Consider the following 22,118-nt stretch of genomic DNA (forward strand, 5'->3'; position numbering starts at 1 on the left):
GATAGAAAATGAAATGAAACACAAATGAGATTTCATTTAACTTTTATTTTGTTTCCTTAACAAAACAGGATATTTCCTGATTCATTTCAAAAAGGAAATACTTCTCTGAGTAGAAGATTTTACACTGGATAATGAAGGACAAAGATAGCCCCCAAATCAAAAACTTTTTCCTGAAATTGCAAATATTTCCTTCTGGCCTTTCTGGCCAAAGCAGCATCTAGAAACATATTAGGGATGTGTAAAAAGGGCAGGAGTGATGCTTACTTGCTCCTGCCCAGCCTTAATTCTTTTACAAATGGTGCTGGCTGGTCCTGAGACCCTCACCTTGTGACATCAAAATGGCATCATCTCAGATCTGGCCGATACCATTTTCTTACATAACTGTACAAGAAAATGGCAGTAGCTAGTCTTGAACTGGCACTGTTTTGACATCACACAGTACTAGTCTCAGGGCTGGCAGTGCCATTTTTTAAAGAATTTGATCAGGGCAAGGGCAAGTGGACGTAGCTTCTTCATTCTACAGCATGGAACCCTAGGGAAGGGGTAAGTGGGGGATGAAGAGGTCCCAAGCACATTGCTTAGAAGCAGGAGGGGCATCAGAGGGGCAGAGAAAAGCCCTGGCTGGGTTTAAATCATCTCAGTGTAGTTCCTGCCTCTGCAGCTTTTTATAGGGGACAGAAATGGGGATTGGAGGTGGCCTAGGGAGGCTATGCCTGGCCTTCGCTCAGTTCAGTCAGATAAGCCTGGGCTCCCACAGATTTCTTTGAAGGGGGGGGTTAGAGGGTTTTGGGAAAGCTCCATTTCATTTTCTTTTTTTATGTTTATTTCAGTATGGGAAATGAACCAAACCGAAATATTAAACAAACCGAAAAACAACAAAGGAGGTTTGTGCCACTTATCTGGGTAAAGTTTGGCTTCTCCGCCACTTAGCTGAATAAAGCTCAAAAACTTGCTACTTATACAGCTAAGTAATATAGCTGGATAAGTGTTAAAATGCTGCTTATTTTATGTATTTATTTATTTGTCGTCATTTATTACCCTCCCTTTCTATGTTCAGAGCAGGGTACAATATAAACATACACAGTCGAATGAAAAAGGGGAGGCAAGATAATACATAGATCATCAGAGTAGGGGGGGGGGGAATAACAGAAGTCTTAATGAAAATACATAGATCATCCAAATGGGGAATAATATAATTCCACAGGAAGGGAAGCACATGTAGGCACCAAGGGAGATCATTCTATCGAGATAGCTGATTTCTGCCCTCCCTTCTGGCCCCTACAAGCCATCTTCTGAGGGTAGACATTGGGGTTAGTCCATTATCGTTTAAATTTGGGAACACTTTTTTAAAGAGGAAGGTTTTTAGGGCTTTTTTAAACAATATGGGGCAGATTTTCAAAGCCTACACACGCCGGGCCTATTTTCAACATGCGTGCCTAGGGCTCAGCACGCGCATGTTATAAAACCGGGCATAGATTTGTGCACGCCAGGTTGCACGCACAAATCTACACCCGTGCGTAGCTATTAAAATCTGGCCCTATATTTTTTCAGAAACATCTTATTTCTTTGGATAAGCTGTTCCATAGGAGTGGCCCTGTGGAGAAGAAGGCTCAATCTCTGAGTTCCTCAAGGTGGGTGAGATTTGGAGATGGGACATCTAGTAGCATTAGATTAGAAGATCTGAGGTGTCCAGAGAGGGTATGGATTTTTATTATTGAGGAAATCCATGGGGAATGTAAATTGTGAATCGAGGAGTATATGATCATGGCGTATTGTATCCGGTAAACGATTGGGAGCCAGTGTAGGGATTTGAGAACGGGAGAGATGTGAACATGCATGGGAGAGCTAGTAAGGATTCTTACTGCTGCGTTTTGTATGATCTGTAGTGGATGGGTTGCATATACCGGTAAACCCAATAGGAGGGATTTGCACTAGTCTATACCAGAGAATAGTAGGGATTGAAAGACAGACCTAAAGTCGGAATGTTCAAGAAGTGGCTTAAGGTGATGGAGTAAACGTAGCTTGTAGAAGGAGGAGTTGGTAATGCTTCTTATATGATTGCGCATGGAGAGAGACTTCCAGATTTTGGACATTTTGGGATATGGAGATGGAATGAGAACCAAAAGAGAAATGTATTTATTTATTTATTTATTTATTTGAGAATTTTCTATACCGATATTAGTGGAGACATCATATCGGTTTACAGCGCAACTACAGAATGGAAATTACAATAAACATGTGAAAAGGGGGGGATTACATAGGAACCGAGAAATAGCAATGAACGAGAGAGTACAAACGCGTCATAGTGGATAACACATTGAAATCGTCAGTTCAGTATGCTGCGGCAGTCAAAAAAGCAAACAGAATGTTGGGAATTATTAGAAAGGGAATGGTGAATAAAACGGAAAATGTCATAATGCCTCTGTATCGCTCCATGGTAAGACCGCACCTTGAATACTGTGTACAATTCTGGTCGCCGCATCTCAAGAAAGATATAATTGCGATGGAGAAGGTACAGAGAAGGGCTACCAAAATGATAAGGGGAATGGAACAGCTCCCCTATGAGGAAAGACTAAAGAGGTTAGGGCTTTTCAGCTTGGAGAAGAGACGGCTGAGGGGGGATATGATAGAGATGTTTAAAATTATGAGAGGTCTAGAACGGGTAGATGTGAATCAGTTATTTACTCTTTCGGATAGTAGAAAGACTAGGGGGCACTCCATGAAGTTAGCATGGGGCACATTTAAAACTAATCGGAGAAAGTTCTTTTTTACTCAACGCACAATTAAACTCTGGAATTTGTTGCCAGAGGATGTGGTTAGTGCAGTTAGTATAGCGGTGTTTAAAAAAGGATTGGATAAGTTCTTGGAGGAGAAGTCCATTACCTGCTATTAAGTTCACTTAGAGAATAGCCACTGCCATTAGCAATGTTAACATGGAATAGACTTAGTTTTTGGGTACTTGCCAGGTTCTTATGGCCTGGATTGGCCACTGTTGGAAACAGGATGCTGGGCTTGATGGACCCTTGGTCTGACCCAGTATGGCATTTTCTTATGTTCTTATGGGCTGCTTGGAGGCAAGTGCAGACCAGTAAACAGCAAATACAATTGTAACATAACTTTGTACATAGTTTCAGTTAATTGCTGGAGTAGCAGGGGAGAGGAGGAAGCAGCAGGGCTATTGAGGGTAAGCTTGTTTGAAAAGCCAAGTCTTTAGGTTAGATCTGAATTTCGTAGTGCATGGCTCAAGCCTGAGTTTGGTAGGTAATGAGTTCCAATGCGTAGGCCTGGCAATTGAGAGGGCTCGATCCCTCGTGGATGTAAGGTGTGCCTTCTTTAGGGAGGGCACATGAAGGGTCCCTTTATTGGAGGTTCTGGTGGGATGGTTAGAGCATGTGAGGCAGAAAGGCTCATTAAGCCAGTTGGAATTGTGAGTGTATATGGCTTTGTGATCATGGTAAGGGTTTTATAGAGGATACAGGAGGGGATCGGGAGCCAGTGAAGGTCTTTGAGGTAGGGGTGATGTGATCGTATTTACAGGTGTTGGAAATGGTTCTGGATACTGCATTCTGCAGCATTTGGAGGGGTTTTATGGAAGAGTGGGGGAGGCCTAGGAAGAGGGAGTTACAGTAGTCCATTTTAGTTGAGAGGGTGGCCTGGATGACTGTGCAGAAGTCACTGGCATGAAGTAAGGGTTTTAGTTTTTTCATCACATTGAGTTTGTAGAAACCTTCCTTGAGGATTGTGTTGATATGTTTTTTTAGGTTCAATTGCTGGTCAATCTGAACCCCGAGTTTTCGAGCACAGTGCTGAGTGGGAAAGGTGTTATAGGCAGGATCATTTGCAATGGCGGGTTTAAGGGGTAGATGTTGTGAGATGAGTAGTTCTGTTTTGGAAGTGTTTAATGCAAGGTGGAGGATTGTGAGTAGGGTATTAATGGCGGCAAGGCAGTTCCCCCAGAATCAAGAGCGTTAGTTAAAGAGTCATGAATGGGTATGATAATTTGCACGTCATCAGCATAAAGATAGAATTTGAGGCCGAGATCAGATAGGAGCTGGCAGAGAGGGGTGAGGTAGATATTGAATAGGGTAGGTGAGAGGGAGGAACCTTGAGGAACTCCTTGGGAGAGTGTGTGATGGGTAGATTCAGCATTGCCTATTTTGACTGAGAATTGCCTGTTGGAGAGATAGGAAGTGAACCACTTGAGTGCAGAGCCAGAGAGGCCAATGTCAGATAGGCGGGAGAAGAGGTGATTGTGGCTTATAGTATCAAACACGGCTGAAATGTCCAGTAGGGCAAGGATGTAGCAGTGTCTTTGGTCCATTCCTTTGATGAGGTAAACAGATAGGGAGAGTAAGAGGGTTTCCGTGTTGAGATGTTTACGAAAGCCAAATTGTGAGGAGTGAAATATCTTGTTATTTTCAAGGTAGTCTGTTAGTTGTGAATTGACTACATTTTCCATGATTTTTGAGATGAAAGGGAGGTTAGAGATGGGACGAAAGTTGGCTGGGTCCTTAGGGTCTAACGAAGGTTTTTTGAGCAATGGTTTAACCACTGCATGCTTGAGAGTGTCGGGGACTATGCCTGAAGAGAGGGAGCAATTGATGATATCAGCTATAGGTTTGGCTATGGTGTCAGGTATCATGAGAAGAGCTTTGGTAGGAATAGTGTCATAAGGGTGGGTTGCAGGTTTAATCTTTTTGAGGATTGATGTGATTTCATTGGATGAGGTAAGGTCAAGGGAGTCAAAGGTAGCCGATGTAGGGCATATGCCCACGGAGAGAAGGTGGGGGTTAGGGGAGAATCTGAGGTGGATGTTTGCAATTTTATTGTGAGAGAGCCAGTTCTTCACATTTGCTACTGGCTTCATTGTCAGGAATGGAGGGAGGTGCAGACTTGGTGAGTTTGGTAACATAGGAAAAGAGGGCTTTCGGGTTGTATGTATAGTCATGTATTTTAGAGGCATAGAAATCGCGTTTCGCGTTAAGTGTGGAGAATCTGTAATGATGTAGGACAGATTTGAAAATGGATACTTTATGAGGGGAGGGGTCTTTACGCCAGGCTCTCTCCTTTTGTCTGAGATCGTTTTTCATTTGTTTTAAGTCAACTGTATACCAGGGTTTTTGATTTTTTGCAGACGGGTTCAGCTCACGTCTGGTGATAGGGCAAAGATTGTTTGGAATATCGAGGGTGAGGTTGCTCCAGGATTCAAGGGCAGCATCAGGAGTAGTGCAATCGAGTTTGGGCAGGGATCTGGCGAAGCCTGAGATAAGATCCTCGCTGGGGCAGGATTTTCTGAAAACAATGGAGGTGCTGGCGGCAGTGTTGCACGAAGTGGGTGTCTTTATAGAGAGTAAGGTTTTGATAATGAAATGGTCCGACCATGGGACAGGGGTACATGAGGGCGTGCTAGAGGAATGGATACTGGAGTTAATGAAAATGAGATCAAGGGTGTGCCCAGCTTTGTAAGTAGGATAGGAGATCATTTGTTTATATCCAATGGTGTCGAGGGAGTTGAGGAAAGCTTCACAGGACGAAGAGAGGGGGGAAACGTCTACATGGAGATTGAAATCTCCTAAAATAATGGCAGGGGCTTCAATATTGATGTTGTCGGTAATGAATTTAATAAGGGGGGAGGGATTGAGTTCTAAAAGGCCAGGGGCGGCGTAGACAAGGCAGATCTGTAGTTCATGGGATTTGTACAACCCGATCTCAAATTTGTGTGGGGTGTCAATGTTCACAGGTTTGAGTTTCATGTGCTTTTTCACTGCTAAGAGGAGGCCTCCGCCTCGTTTCTTGGGTATCGGGATAGTGAAGATATCGTAAGTGAGAGTGGGGAGCTGATTAAGGAGGACAATATCAGAGTCCTTGAGCCATGTCTCTGTGACGACGCAGATTTCCGGCTTACAGTCAAAATTGTTGCATGTGTTATCGACTGGGTAGCGTGATAAGATAATGGTTTCCGTTTTAGTGATATTGAGGGTTAATTTATTGCTGTAGAGCCACTTATCTAGTTATGTTCAAAATACATGCCACATATCTTTCAGAAATGCGAGCATGTTGGTTGATTTGTGTATTTTATATAGTGTGCACATTTGTGTACATGATACAAAATGGGGTTGATTTTAAAAGGTGCGCACGGGCGTAGATTTGTTCGCACAACCCAGCGCAAATAAATCTATGCCCGATTTTATAACATGTGCGCGCTGCTGTGCGCATGTTATAAAATCCAGGGTCAGCGCGCGCAGGGTGGTGCACAATTGTGCAACTTGTGCACGCCGAGCCGCGCAGCCTTCCTCCTTTAACTCCTTTGAAAATTACCTCCATAGGGAAAATTACTAATGCATTCATGAGCGTGCGCCAATGAATGCACATAGATGGGTGGTGCACATACAAATTGCACCTATTGGGGCAGATTTTAAAAGGGTTACGCGCCCCCCGAAAACCTGCCCCTGCCTGCCCCTGCGCGTGTCGAGCCTATCTTGCATAGGCTCGGCGGTGCGCGCAAGCCTCAGGACGCGCGTATGTCCCGGGGCTTGCAAAAAGGGGCATTCCGGGGGTGGGGCAGGGGGCGGGGTGCACCTTCCCCTCCCTTCCCCTATATAACCCGCCCCCCAACCCTATCTAAAACCCCGTCCTAACCTTTGTCATAGAAGTTATGCCTGCCTCCAGGCAGGCGTAACTTGTGCGCGCTGGCTCTCCACCCCCCAGCACAGCGGCTGTGCCGGAGGCCTCGATCCAGCCCCCGGCACGCCCCTGGGCCAGCAATGCTGCTGACATTGCCTATATTGTGAAAATAAAAACACATCCCCATGACTTATGCTAAAATGTAGTGCTGTTGTATTTTGAGAAATACAAAAGTCAGTTAATGAATAACTCTGATTTATTGAACTAAACAGGGAGAAATCCAAATAAAAATTCTCTTTCTTCATTAAATACCAGATTGAGGCTGTGATTCCTGGTATTTCTTTGGATCTTTATTGATTATGTATTATAGATAGGGACCTTGTTTTTCAGTGTTTATTTTATTTTCTCTGGGAATGTCAAAGTTATAACAGAAAAAAAACAGTGGAAAAATGACTTTCTTATAATAAACAGGAGAAAACTCAATGGAAAAATCATTTTCCACTCATTTTATTTTTGTTATAACATTAAAATTCCCAGGATAAATAAAACAAAATCTGAAACAGAAGGTCCCTAATTATAGAACCGTGGTTCTCGGCTGTTATTCTGGGACTCCCAGCTCCCAACAAATCTCATTTTAGGCATATATATATAAATGATCTGGAAAGGAATACGACGAGTGAGGTTATCAAATTTGAGGATGATACAAAATTATTCAGAGTAGTTAAATCACAAGCGAATTGTGATACATTACAGGAGGACCTTGCAAGGACGGGAAGATTCGGCATCCAAATGGCAGATGAAATTTAATGTGGACAAGTGCAAGGTGTTGCATATAGGGAAAAATAACCCTTGCTGTAGTCACATGATGTTAGGTTCCATATTAGGAGCTGCCACCCAGGACAAAGTTCTAGGCATCATAGTGGATAATACTTTAAAATTGTCTGCTCAATTTTAGTGTGCTGCAGCAGTCAAAAAAGCAAACAGAATGTTAAGAATTATTAGGAAGGGAATGGTTAATAAAACAGAATATGTCAAAATGCCTCTATATCGCTCCATGGTGAGACCGCACCTTGAATACTGTATACAATTCTGGTCGCCGCATCTCAAAAAAGATATAGTTGCGATGGAGAAGGTACAGAGAAGGGCAACCAATATGATAAAGGGGATGGAACAGCTCCCCTATGAGGAAAGGCTGAAGAGGTTAGGGCTGTTCAGCTTGGAGAAGAGATGGCTGAGGGGGGATATGATAGAGGTCTTTAAGATCATGAGAGGTCTTGAACGAGTAGATGTGAATCAGTTATTTACACTTTCAAATAATAGAAGGACTAGGGGGCATTCCATGAAGTTAGCAAGTAGTACATTTAAGACTAATCAGAGAAAATTGTTTTTCACTCAACGCACAATAAAGCTCTGGTATTTGTTGCCAGAGAATGTAGTTAGTGCAGTTAGTGTAGCTGGGTTCAAAAAAGGTTTGGATAAGTTCTTGAAGGAGAAGTCCTTTAACGACTATTAATCAAGTTTACTTAGGAAATAGCCACTGCTATTAATTGCATCAGTAGCATGGGATCTTCTTAGTGTTTGGGTAATTGCCAGGTTCTTATGGCCTGGTTTGGCCTCTGCTGGACTTGATGGACCCTTGGTCTGACCCAGACCCAGCATGGCAATTTCTTATGTTCTTATGTTCTCAACTGGATAAACGTATCCCAGCCCTGGATTAGATTGAATTAACTACCCCCCCCCCCCCAAAAAAAAAAAAAGTTTTAATAAAACTGCTGGGATCATTTGAACTCAACCGATCTCAGGTATAAAGAAACATGTTTGACTTTTCATTAATCTTACGGAATAAGAAAACAGCCTTTGCCTTGTATACATGTGAATGAAAATGCTGCTGTGAATTTGTCCCGCCCATCATACTCCACTGAAAGAAATTTGTCAGTTTTGACCCCTTGACCCCCTTTCTATTCTTTTACATTGCTACAGTTTGGAAATAGCTCATCTTTTATCCAATGATTTAATTTCCTGCTGCTTTAGAAAGTTCTAGAAAATCAACAACAACAACAATTATTCAAGCAGACATATCTGCAAAAAATGCTGGAGTTAGTGGAAGAGGAGAGAATGGTAGGACCTTTGCTCAAAAGTACAAAACTTAAGAATTGGGCAAGTGATCCACAGCATTTTCTTTTTTTGCCAAAGCTTTGCTCATATGATATTATCTCTGGAATTATTTCCCTTTCAGAAAATGCAAGAAATTATATCTCAGGGCAAATGATGCTCTGTTTCTAAACTGGGCAAGTAAGCTGGCTTACAGGCTTTTTTGTGCTTTATTTGTTTTCCCTGGCTATGAACATACCATGGGGGGGAAAAAACATAAATCACATGGTTAAAAAAGGAACCTCTCACATAAGAGTCAGGAAGCTGTTTTTAATAACGCAGTTCTTTTGTGTCTCGTGCTGATCTAAAATTTCAAGTGGAAGCCTGAAATGATAAGAGAGGATGACAGTGGCCAATATGTGAAATATTTAGTTTAAAATTCAGTTAAACTTACAAATGTTTACAATTTTATAAAAACAACAGCAACTTTTCAACCTCTATAATCGTAAAGAGAGGAATGTACCTCCCTCCCACCCACCACCACAAACACCAAAAAGATACCCGTAGATGTTAAATTCTTAAACCTTCACATGGTACCTATCACTGAACCAGTGAGAATGAGAGAACAGATTTACATGCATTTTCTAACTGATCGTGAAAATCATCAACAAGGTGAAGTATGGTAGTGACTAGGGGAGCACTGAGAGGAGAGGATCACCTTGCTGGTGGCTGAAAGGAATCAGTAAGTTTTTGCTTGGGACATTGTCTTTTTTAAAAGTATTGGGGCAAAGTTAACTATTTGCGAATATTATTTAGTGTGTTTGTGTGTTTGTGCTTTTAATAATCAGTAAAGCAGTAAATAAACAAGTTAGACTGTTTGTATTTTTAAATACTCAGTCAATAAGGCAGCTAATAAGCAGTAGGTAGTGTGTTTATTTTTCAAAGTCTGTAAGGCAGCTAGTAAGCAGTAGGAAGTGTGTTTATTTTTAAAAGTCTGTAAGGCAGCTAGTAAGCAGAACTGAGTGTTTGCATTTAAAGAAAAAAAAACCCCAAAAAAAAGTAGCCAGAAGCTAGAAATAAGCTAGGAGCAGTGTATACCTAAGTAAAAAGGTTGAAAAGTTCAGTTCAGTTACTCACCTTGGAAAGGTGTTGAGGTAGTGTGATTTGGTTTGAATAGGTACCAACATTTGTTAATCAAGAGAGCAGTGAGTCACTCTGGCTGACTAACTGAAGTTAGACTGATTGTATTATTATTATTAGGAATGTAGATAGCTTGGTGGCTGGTGGGCGTGAGGATCGCCTGGTAACATGCCTACCTGGTGCGAAGGTGGAGGACCTCACGCATCACCTAGATAGGATTTTAGACAGTGCTGGGGAGGAGCCGGCTGACGTGGTACATGTAGGCACCAACAACATAGGAAAATGTGGGAGGGAGGTTCTGGAAGCCAAATTTAGGCTCTTAGGTAGAAAGCATAAATCCAGAATCTCCAGGGTAGCATTCTCTGAAATGCTCCCTGTTCCACGCGCAGGTCACCAGAGACAGGCAGAGCTCCGGAGTCTCAATGCGTGGATGAGACGATGGTGCAAGGAAGAGGGATTCAGTTTTGTTAGGAACTGGGGAACCTTTTGGGGAAGGGGATGGGCTCCATCTTAACCAGGGTGGAACCAGACTGCTGGCTCTAACCTTTATAAAGGAAATGGAGCAGCTTTTAAACTAGAACAAAGGGGAAAGCCGACAGTCACTCAGCAGTGCATGGTTCGGAGAGAGGTATCTTCAAAGGATACTAATGATGCATTAGAATTAGGGCATCCCGACAGTGAGGTTCCAATAATAAGAAAAGTAGTCCAAGTGCCTTTAACTAAAAACTCCCTGAGCTAAAAAATTCTAACTTATCCCTATCAATTAAAAAGCAGAATGAAAATACAAACAAAAAACAAACTTTGAAATGTTTGTATGCTAATGCCAGAAGTCTAAGAAGTAAGACGAGAGAATTAGAATGTATAGGAGTGAATGATGACATAGACTTAATTGGCATCTCAGAAACATGGTGGAAGGAAGACAACCAATGGGACAGTGCTATACCGGGGTACAAATTATATCGCAATGACAGAGAGGAGCACCAGGAGGCGGTGTGGTGCTTTATGTCCGGGATGGCATAGAGTCCAACAGGATAAACATCCTGCACGAGACTAAATGCACAATTGAATCTTTATGGGTAGAAATCCCTTGTGTGTCGGGGAAGGCTATAGTGATAGGAGTATACTACCGTACACCTGGTCAAGATGGTGAGACTGACAGTGAAATACTAGGAGAAATTAGGGAAGCTAACCAAATTGGTAGTGCGGTAATAATGGGAGACTTCAATTACCCCAATATTGACTGGGTAAATGTATCATCGGGACACGCTAGAGAGATAAAGTTCCTGGATGGAATAAATGATAGCTTTATGGAGCAATTGGTTCAGGAACCGACGAGAGAGGGAGCAATTTTAGATCTAATTCTCAGTGGAGAACTGGATTTGGTGAGAGAGGTAACGGTGGTGGGGCCGCTTGGCAATAGTGATCATAATATGATCAAATTTGATTTAATGACTGGAAGGGGAACAGTAAGCAAATCCACGGCTCTCGTGCTAAACTTTCAAAAGGGAAACTTTTATAAAATGAGAAAAAATAGTTAGAAAAAAACTGAAAGGAGCAGCTACAAAAGTAAACAGTGTGCAAGAGGTGTGGTCATTGTTAAAAAATACCATCCTAGAAGCACAATCCAGATGTATTCCACACATTAAGAAAGGTGGAAAGAAGGCAAAACGATTACCGGCATGGTTAAAAGGGGAGGTGAAAGAAGCTATTTTAGCCAAAAGATCTTCATTCAAAAATTGGAAGAAGGATCCAACAGAAGAAAATAGGATAATGCATAAACGTTGGCAAGTTAAATGTAAGACATTGATAAGACAGGCTAAGAGAGAATTTGAAAAGAATTTGGCCGTAGAGGCAAAAACTCACAGTAAAAACTTTTAAAATATATCCGAAGCAGAAAGCCCTGTGAGGGAGTCAGTTGGACCGTTAGATGATCGAGGGGTTAAAGGGGCACTTAGAGAAGAAAAGGCCATCGTGGAAAGATTAAATGATTTCTTTGCTTCGGTGTTTACTGAAGAGGATGTTGGGGAGGTACCTGTACTGGAGAAGGTCTTCCTGGGTAATGATTCAGATGGACTGAACCAAATCACAGTGAACCTAGAAGATGTGGTAGACCTGATTGACAAACAAGAGTAGTAAATCACCTGGACCAGATGGTATACACCTCAGAGTTCTGAAGGAACTAAAAAATGAAATTTCAGACCTATTAGTAAAAATTGAAACGTGCCATTAAAATCATCCATTGTACCTGAAGACTGGAGGATAGCTAATGTAACCCCCATATTTAAAAAGGGCTCCAGGGGTGATTCGGGAAACTACAGACCGGTTAGCCTGACTTCAGTGCCAGGAAAAATAGTGGAAAGTGTTCTAAACATCAAAATCACAGAACATATAGAAAGACATGGTTTAATGGAACAAAGTCAGCATGGCTTTACCCAAGGCAAGTCTTGCTTCACAAATCTGCTTCACTTTTTTGAAGGAGTTAATAAACATGTGGATAAAGGTAACCCGGTAGATGTAGTGTACTTGGATTTTCAGAAGGCATTTGATAAAGTTCCTCATGAGAAGCTTGTAGGAAAAATAAAAAGTCACGTGATAGGTGGCGATGTCCTTTCGTTGATTACAAACTGTCTAAAAGACAGGAAACAGAGAGTAGGATTAAATGGACAATTTTCTCAGTGGAAGGGTATGGGCAGTGGAGTGCCTCAGGGATCTGTATTGGGACCCTTACTTTTCAATATATTTATAAATGATCTGGAAAGAAATACGACAAGTGAGGTAATCAAATTTGCGGATGATACAAAACTGTTCAGAGTAGTTAAATCAAGAGCAGATTGTGATAATTTGCTGGAAGACCTTGTGAGGCTAGAAAATTGGGCATCAAAATGGCAGATGAAATTTAATGTGGATAAGTACAAGGTGATGCATATAGGGAAAAATAACCCTTGCTATAGTTACACAATGTTAGGTTCCATATTAGGTGCTACTACCCAAGAAAAAGATCTAGGCGCCATAGTGGATAACATATTGAAATCGTCAGTTCAGTGTGCTGCGGCAGTCAAAAAAGCAAACAGAATGTTGGGAATTATTAGAAAGGGAATGGTGAATAAAACAGAAAATGTCATAATGCCTCTGTATCGCTCCATAGTGAGACTGCACCTTGAATACTGTGTACAATTCTGGTCGCCGCATCTCAAAAAATATATAATTGCGATGGAGAAGGTACAGAGAAGGGCTACCAAAATGATAAGGGGAATGGAACAGCTCCCCTATGAGGAAAGACTAAAGAGGTTAGGACTTTTCAGCTTGGAGAAGAGACGACTGAGGGGGGATATGATAGAGGTGTTTAAAATCATGAGAGGTCTAGAACAGGTATTTGTGAATCGGTTTTTTACTCTTTCGGATAATAGAAAGACTAGGGGGCACTCCATGAAGTTAGCATTTGGCAGATTTAAAACTAATCGGAGAAAGTTCTTTTTCACTCATCGCACAATTAAACTCTGGAATTTGTTGCCAGAAGATGTGGTTAGTGCAGTTAGTATAGCTGTGTTTAAAAAAGGATTGGATAAGTTCTTGGAGGAGAAGTCCATTACCTGCTATTAATTAAGTTGACTTAGATAATAACCACCGCTATTACTAACAACTGTAACATGGAATAGACTTAGTTTTTGGGGTACTTGCCAGGTTCTTATGGCCTGGATTGGCCACTGTTGGAAACAGGATGCTGGGCTTGATGGACCCTTGGTCTGGCCCAGTATGGCATGTTCTTATGTTCTTAGGAAAGGGATGAAGCTATGTGACTGCCAAGCCGGTCCACTTAGATTAGATAAACACAAAGGGCAACAAACAGATGAAACCTTTTTCTTGGAATAACTTCATAGGTTTGTGATTAATTTTTTAGAGTAATACTCGTCCATCCAGTCAGATTTTGTATGAATACAGCAAAATAACTGCAGTAGCAGAATTGTAATTCTCCTTGAGCTCAGATTTGGAAGAAATGAGTAATTAAATCCAAAGATAAATTTAAATCTAAATCTGAAAGGGTTATGACTCTCAAAAGCTAGTGAAAATATTAGAAAAGGATAGCAGGATCAGCTTTTGGGTAACTTGAGAAGGACGGTTGCCCGGGGCACCATGTAAAATGGGGTGCCATCAACCTGATGGGGCACCATGTAAAAAGGGGTGCAACAACATGGGATCATCACCGACCCTGTTCCTTGTGCTTCATGCATGTGAGACCAAACGTGGCTCCTTAAGCAGAAGCATATGCTGCACCTCAGGCATATAGACCTACACCCGTCTCTGAGCCCGGCAGGAGAGCGAGAGGAGCAACAGGAGCACATGCCACCACTGACACTGTTACTTCCCATCTGTGCTGGCCCTGTGAGCATATTCAGAGCTCATAGACTGGCATTTCCTGCACGCTTAGATTGTGCATTGCTGTTAAACAGGTATTTTGTCCGGAGAGGAGGCAGAAAAAGTGGGCAGATGTGGTGGTAGCAGCAGGGTGGTGTGTGGGGAAACAAGACAGAGATGCTGGATGAAAGAGAAAGGCAGGAGGCAGATGCTGGGGATAGGGATGGTGGTTAAGAGATAAGGGAGAGGATGCTGGGGATGAGGCTGCTGGGGAAAGGAGATAGGCAATTGTTTGGTGAGGGGCTGGGGAAAGGATATCTGGGGGTGTAAGAGACAGCGGACTGGATGCCAGGGAATGGGGATAAGAGGCAGGGGGATGGACACTGGGTGGGGACAGATGTTGGGGAATGAGGGAGCCCCTCCCTACTTCTCACTTATATTGAAATATTGCGTATATCCCACCCCCATGCCAAGAACCAGAGGATGGGGATCAATTGGAAGGGTACCATCAAAGATTATCACCCATGGCGCCATTTGCTCTAGAGCCGGACCTCTAGAAATCAGAGTTTTGCATTACCTTTCTCAAGGAGGAGAATGTTGCTTCCTGAAATAGCTTGGGATTTCTTTTTCACTGACATCTTTTTTACATCCTCTTTTAAAATACTGTCGTCTGAGCTCTCTGTTCTGAAGTGGTTATTAATTATCTATTCTTTCTTCCCACTGCAGGTATGTCGAGAATATCAGCGAGGCAATTGTAACAGAGGAGAAAGTGATTGCCGGTTTGCTCATCCTGCTGACAGTGCAATGATTGATACCAATGACAACACGGTGACTGTGTGCATGGATTACATCAAAGGCAGATGCTCAAGGGAAAAGTGCAAATATTTCCACCCTCCTGCACATTTGCAAGCCAAGATCAAGGCTGCCCAGTACCAGGTCAACCAGGCAGCCGCTGCCCAAGCAGCAGCCACGGCAGCTGCCATGGTGAGTTGAGAATTCCCATACAAAAATGAGCATGGATGATGTTAGCCAACTATTTTCATATTAGTTATTCATGCTGACTATAATTTCTTAAAGTATCCCTGTCACTCAGAATGCAATGAACTTTCACAGCACATGGAGTCTGAGATGACCAAATTATTTATCTTTTTTTCAAATATTTTCTTTTTCATTCCAACTTGCAACTGATAATAAGTGCATTTGAATTCAGATATATAAGTAATCATATTATTATCAGCATTATTCCATTTTCCCTACATTTAACTTTATTTTGCCTTTTTGTGGTGTATAATGCTACAAGCTTTATTTATTCACCAGCAATATAATTATCATAAACTCCACATCTGGAACCTAGGAACAGTTTCTCAAGTAAATGAGTTATAATGCCATTGTTACATATTTTTAACAAGTTTTTACTGTTTACTCTTTACTACTATGCTCTTCTCTGTTAAGCTATTAACTATCTGAAGGAAAACTGGGAGAACAATTATACAGAGAAGTAAGACTGTTATAGTCTTTAAAGGTTCTAGGAATTATTCCTTTCCTAACATGTAGACAGATGGGCTCAGGACCAATGGGTTATGCTCCCCTGCCAGCAAATGGAGACGGAGCAAGCTGACTTCACAGTATATATAGTCCTGCAGCGACACCCACCTGCCAATATTCTCCATCTTCAGCAGATGGTGGCCATGCAGCTCCCTATAGGGATTGCTTCAGATTTTGGAAGGAGAATTTAAAATGGAATAAGGAAAGCCCTGCTCTCCTGCGGTGATACCAGAAGGTCCCTCCCCCAATTGAGAATTCCTGAGGTGATTTCCATGGTCCCTCAGATGTGTGCCTTGGTCTGGTAGCTGTTTTACACTGGTGTGGACTTAGCTGATTGTATAGCTTAAAGGCAGTAGGTGCAGAAGGCCGAGCACAAGGTGACGGCAGATGCCCTCTTACCCCTCAGCCAGAGACTGTCTCTATACTCACCCAGTAAGGCTGAGCTCAAGTAAGTTTAATAAAGAAACGTAAAGGCAGAGACAGTGTAGAGGGGTTGCAGGACTTCCTCCGGTCTCCGTGCTCGGCGCGCCATTCCGACATTCGTTCCCGCTCCCATGGGGGTTAGGGGACCTGGGCAGTCTGGCGAACCCCAGTGGGCTAGGCCCCGCAATTAGGCTTCTTGCCTGCATGCCACATGGTGGTGTTTTTACGAGCTTCTCTGTGAGTTTTACTGCCATCTACAGGACATCGGTGTGCGCAGTGGCACAGTTCTATGTGCGGACTGTGTGCTCAGTTTTGGGCATGCCTTTTGCATGCACAAATTTTTAAGCATTGGCTGTGCACCCAGGCTTTGGCAGACAGTTTGTGCGTGTGCTTTTTGTGGCATTTACTATTGGGGCGGCATAACCTTTTGTGTGCATAAATTATGTGCACTTGAAACTTTTTCAGCGAGAGCCAGCTGGACATACATTTTCTGTCGCTTGTGCACTGATAGCGCCAGTGAGCAAGAAACCTAAGAGCATTTCTCTCTGTGTTGCCTGTCATATTCGGGCATCTCAGCCGGATGTGTTAGCATTGTTTAGAGGCTCAGGGAGAATTGTTTTCCTCTGATTTCACTAAGCCTGGATGCTCCCAGCCTGATGATGGTCTGGTTAAAGATCTGTCTGGAGGTATGCCAGATACTGGAACTTCCTTGACTGGTTCCTCTGCAGGAGATAGCAGTTCAGTGCCCTGCTCCAGTTCCTTCTGGGTTTGGTCTGGATCGGGATGCCTTTTCTTGAGTGGAATTTTTTCAAGGGTTGCAATCCTTTCTTCAGGCACAGTCCTCAGCTTTGCCCAATCCTGTCAGGTTGGACCCTCAGCTCTTCCAGTCCTATGTTTAAGAACTGGAACACGCCTCAGTTCACTGCGGGTAATCCCGACAGGAGCCTGAATGGCACTGATGATGATGCAGGTCCTGATTCCCTGGAAGATGGGGAAATTCCTCCGGGACTGAACTGTATCTGACCACATTGCAGTTTTTTCATAGAGATGAACTGCTGGCCCTTATTTCCCAGATCTTAAAGATGCTGGGTGTTCCTGGTGTAGATTCCATATCTGAACCAAAGAAGTATCTCATTTTGGTTTCCTTGGGTAGACCTTTTGTTTTTTCCCTGTTATGGATGCCATTCAGTAATTGATCTTGAATGGGATGACCCAGAGACAACTTTCAAAGAGGGTTGGACATTGGAAGGCCTGAACCCTCTGAATCCAATGGTGAGGGAGCGTTTGCGTTTTCCCAAAGTGGATGTGCTGGTCTGTGCCGACTTTAAGTGGACAACTATCCCCATGGAGGGAGGAGAGGCCCTGAAGGATGTGCATGATAAGATTGAGGCTATTCTTAAGCAAGCCTTTGAAGCAGTGGCAATGACTTTACAGATAGCTTCTTGTTGTGCCCTAGTGGCACGATTTTGTCTGCTTCTCTCTACGGAAGTTGATGATGCTGGAGTGGATTCCAGAGCAGTTAATGAACCCACTGCTGCCTTTTTTAGCTGCTGCGGGCTGCGATTTGGTCCGTACCTCAGCCAGAGGAGTGGCTTCGGTGGTAGTGGCTATGATTGCTAAATTGGTTAGCTGACATAGCCTCCAAAGCAAATATTACAAAAATGCCTTTTAAAGGCTTGCTTTTGTTTGGGAATGAGTTTGAGAAATTGGCCACTAAGTGGGGCGAGTCTCCGGTCCCTCGGTTGCCGGAGGATAAGAAGCAGTTGCAGCACCCCTCTGGTATGAGGGGTCATCACCGGGGTTCTAAGCGCTTTCATCCCTACAGAGGGTTAACCTTTCAGAGGACTCGGCCTTTCGGCAGGTCTCAGTCCTTTCGACTCCGACAGCCCAAAAGAGGAGCGGGCTCATGCAGCAGATCCTCCCGAGCTTCTCAATGAAGGTTTGTTGACCCACGTTTGGGAACAAGAGATAGGGGGATGCCTCTCTCTCTTTTGTCAGAGGTGGGTCAAGATCACATTGGATCAGTGGGTCCCAGAGGTGATACGAGAAGGATAGATCCTGGTATTTCACAGTGTTCCTCGGGACGCGATCATGGTGTCTCCTTGCCTCTCCCCATAGAAGAAGCAGGCAGTGAATCTACACTTCTAAGGCTCCTCCGGCTGTGGGTCCAGTGCCTACGTTTCAAGAAAGTATGAGGCGATATTCCATTTATTTTGTGGTGCCCAAGAAGGATGGCTTCTTTCGTCCCATCCTGAATTTCAAAATGTCAACAGTCATTTGAGGGTGACTCATTTTCACATGGAAACCTTATGCTCAGTGATAATGGCTGTGCAGTTGGGGGAATCTCTGACCTCCCTGGATCTGTCCAAGGCCTACCTTCATATTCTTATCCATTTGGAGCACCAAAATGTTCTGCATTTTGCAGTGTTGGGACGCCGTTATTTGATTTAGGTGCTGCTTTTTGGTCTAGCCACCATGCCCAGAACGTTTTCCAAGGTTATGGTGGTAGTAGCAGCAATGTTGAGAAGAGATAGGATCCTAGTATACCTGTATTTGGGCGACTGGCTGATTTTTGCCAAGTCTCAGGAAGACAGCCACCTGGTGACCCGCAAGGTTGTCTCCTTGTTGCAGGAACTCAGTTGGCTCCTGAACCTGACCAAGAGCAGTCTTCAGCCATCTCAGTCATTGGAGTATCTGGGTGTTTGATTCAACATGAGGCAGGAGAAGGTTTTCCTGCTGGAAGTTCGGATTCAGCAATTGAAGTCACAGGTGCATCAATTGGTGAGCACTATACGTCCGACGGTGTGGTCCTATCTAAAGGTGCCCTATTTGATGGTGGCATCACTGGAAAGTGGTGCCATGGGTGAAAGTGCATATGCATCCTCTTCAACGCTTACTGCTGTTGCCAGACTATTCGGTCCGGCTCCACTTGCGGATGGAAATCTGCTGTCGCCTCCAGTGGTAGTTGCAGGAGGCTCATCTGAGAAGCGGTGTTTCCCTGACCTCCCCAAACCTGTTGATACTCATGACAGATGTGAGTCTCTGGGGTCAGGGTGCTTACTGTCAGAAGCTGATAGCTCAAGGGCGTTGGAATGCCGAAAAGTCCCTCTGGAATATCAATCGCCTGGAAGCCCAGGCAGTCCAGTTGGCATGCTTGCAGTTCAGCCACAGACTGCAGGGTCAAGCGGTACAAGTGATGCAAGACAATGCAGCGACCATGGCCTATATCAATTGACAGGGAGGAACCAAGAGCCAGCAAGTGTCACAGGAAATAGACCACCTTATGGAATGGGCGGAATGACATTTACAGGTTATCTCAGCCTCTCACATTGCAGGAAAAGGCAGCGTAAGAGCAAACTTTCTCAGCAGGGAGAGTCTGGACCCAGGAGAATGAATGTTGTCAGATGAGATGTTTCAGCTGATAGTGGATCGCTGGAGCCTTCCGTTCTTGGACCTGCTGGTAGTTCCTTGATTCTTCAGTCGCAGGAGAGATCCGTAGTCCCTGGGCATAGATGCATTCATACAGATCTGACCAGAAGACAAGTTGCTTTATGCCTTTCCTCCGTGACCCTTGTTGGGCAGGGTAGTTTGCAGGATCGAAGGCCACAGGGGTATGATACTTCTGGTGGCACCGGATTGACCCTGACAGCTGTGATATGCAGATCTGCAAAGACTCTTGGTGGAGACCCCCTTTGTCTTCCGTTGCAGCAGGGACCTGGCCTTCATGAAGATCCGACTAATTTTATCTTACGGTTTGGTCCTTGAGAGGGCTCGCTTGTTGAAGCATAGATATTCTTCTGCGGTGATTGCTACCTTGCTTCTGCTTAGACATTCTCCACTTCCTTGGCCCATGTGCAGGTTCATTCGGGTAAGGTCTCGCTCATTCAAGAATTTTTGCAGGATGGGTTAAATAAAGGATTGGCCCTTAATTCCTTCTAAGGTACAGGGTACGGCTCTTGCCTGTTTCAGAGGCCCAGTGAATGGTGATTCCTTATTGTCTCATCCTGATGTGGCCCGTTTTTTGAAGGGAGTGAAGCATCTTTGGCCTTCCTTGAGGTTACCAGTTCCATTGTGGAATCTTAAGTTAGTGTTGGAATACTTGGTGGACCCTACTTTTACGACTGCTGCCTAGCCTTTCCTTGCGGTTATTGACCTGGTGGCTATCTATTCTGCACATCAAATTTCCAAACTGCAGGCCTCGTCTTGCCGGGAGTCATTCCTTCAGGTGACTCCAGGGGCATTACAGCTGCGTACTGGTCCATCCTTCTTGCCCAAAGTGGTCTCAGAATTTCATTTGAATCAGTCTATTTCCTTGCCGTCCCTGGATAAGGTCAGGGACACAGTAAAGTATTGCCTCCTGTATTCCTTGGATGTCAAGAGACTTGTCGTTGGTATCTGGAGGTTTTTGAACCTTTCCTTCATGGTAGAAGGAAGCAGGGCAAACCAGCTTTGCGGGCTGCTATACCTTGCTGGATTAAGGATGTAATCATGGCCGCATATGTGAATGCTGAAAAGCCGTTGCCTACTCAGGTTAGGACTCATTCCACTAGGGCTCAGGCAGTGTCATGGGTGGTAGTTAGATTGTTGTCTCCCGTCGACATTTGCCGAGCTGCGATGTGCTCCTCCTTACGTACTTTTCCCCGGTTTTATCATCTGGATGTACAGGCCCGAGAGGACATAGCCTTTGCATGTGCGGTGTTGACTGGACCGTGGGTAGACTCCCACCCTGTTCAGGAGTAGCTTTGATACATCCCGCTGGTCCTGAGTCCATCTGTCTGCATGCTAGGAAATGGAGAAATTACCACTTACTGGATAATTTTGTTTTCCATAGTGTAGATAGATGGACTCTGCTTCCAGCCCTCGGCTGCCAAATGATTGGGTCAATGGTCCTCCTGTGGGACTCTGGGTTTACTGGTAAGTGTTCATCTAGTCCCTAGATTGGGGTACCTACATTCTTACTTAAGTTCAGTGTTTCTTTTTGTTTGGCTACAGTTATGGTTGACTGTTTTTAATCAAGTTTTTTGCTAGTCTGTCCACAGTTGCTTTTGAAGAAAATACTGGCAGGCTGGTGTCACTGCAGGAGTATATATACTGTGACATTAGCTTGCTCCGTCTCCATCTGCTGGCAGAAGAGCATAACCCACTGGTCCTGAGTCCATCTGTCTACACTAAGGAAAACAAAATAATCAGTTAAATAGTAATTTCTCCAATATAGGTTATTTTTTAAAGCAATAATACCCCTCTGGATAGAGAATTTACTGGCAGAAAATATTGTTTTGTAAAAATTAAAGGCTTAAGGCAGTAAATCAGTAAATGTCCTTTCCAGGGGGATTCCCCACAAGGAAGGCAATTTTTATAGCAACCTATCCATGTTAAAATGGATTAACTTGCCTAGATTACAGTGATGTGCGGGGGGAAATTTTTGTTTTGTTTTTTCTGTATTCAGGATCAGTTTATTTAATGTTTATTTTAATTTGATGTATTTGTTGAACCAAAATAAAATTAAAATAAAAAAAATACCCCAAAACAAAAAATTGAACTGAATCATAGCACCCAGGGCTCCCCCTGCCTGCCAGTGCCTCAAGAGCCAGGGGGCTCCCAAGGCCCTTCCACTCCCTACCCCCACCTTCCGCAACTGAGCCAGAGCCTCCCTGGCCCCTACTTACCCTTTCTCTAGAGTCTTAAGTATAGAAGAGAAGGAGCAATTCCTTGTCATTACAGCCCTGCTGGATGCCAATGCACAATGGCACCCACTGGCATTTAAACCAGTTCCAGAGTTTAATAGCCATAAAACATATAGTCAAAACAAAATGCTGCTGACCTCAGAGCATTGTGCATTGGTAACCAGTGGGACAGGAGTGACTGGATATCATTCCTGCCCCTTTCTATAAAGAGAACACCACAGAAGGAGTAAATAGTGGCCAGGGAGACCCCATTTCAGT

At 43.6% G+C, this 22,118-nt stretch overlaps 1 protein-coding gene across 18 annotated transcripts in view; it reads left to right on the forward strand.

Annotated features, from left to right (window-relative positions):
• The window catches only part of MBNL1 (muscleblind like splicing regulator 1), a 623,451-nt gene that overhangs the window by 489,676 nt on the left and 111,657 nt on the right, over positions 1-22,118 (forward strand). For all 18 annotated transcript variants that reach the window (XM_029615932.1, XM_029615940.1, XM_029615930.1 and 15 more), the window contains one exon: positions 14,935-15,192. In XM_029615932.1, coding sequence (XP_029471792.1) covers positions 14,935-15,192 — 258 coding nt within the window. The remainder of the gene's footprint in view (positions 1-14,934; positions 15,193-22,118) is intronic.

Source organism: Rhinatrema bivittatum, chromosome 9 (genome assembly GCF_901001135.1).
Source record: "Rhinatrema bivittatum chromosome 9, aRhiBiv1.1, whole genome shotgun sequence".
Lineage (NCBI taxonomy): Eukaryota > Metazoa > Chordata > Amphibia > Gymnophiona > Rhinatrematidae > Rhinatrema > Rhinatrema bivittatum.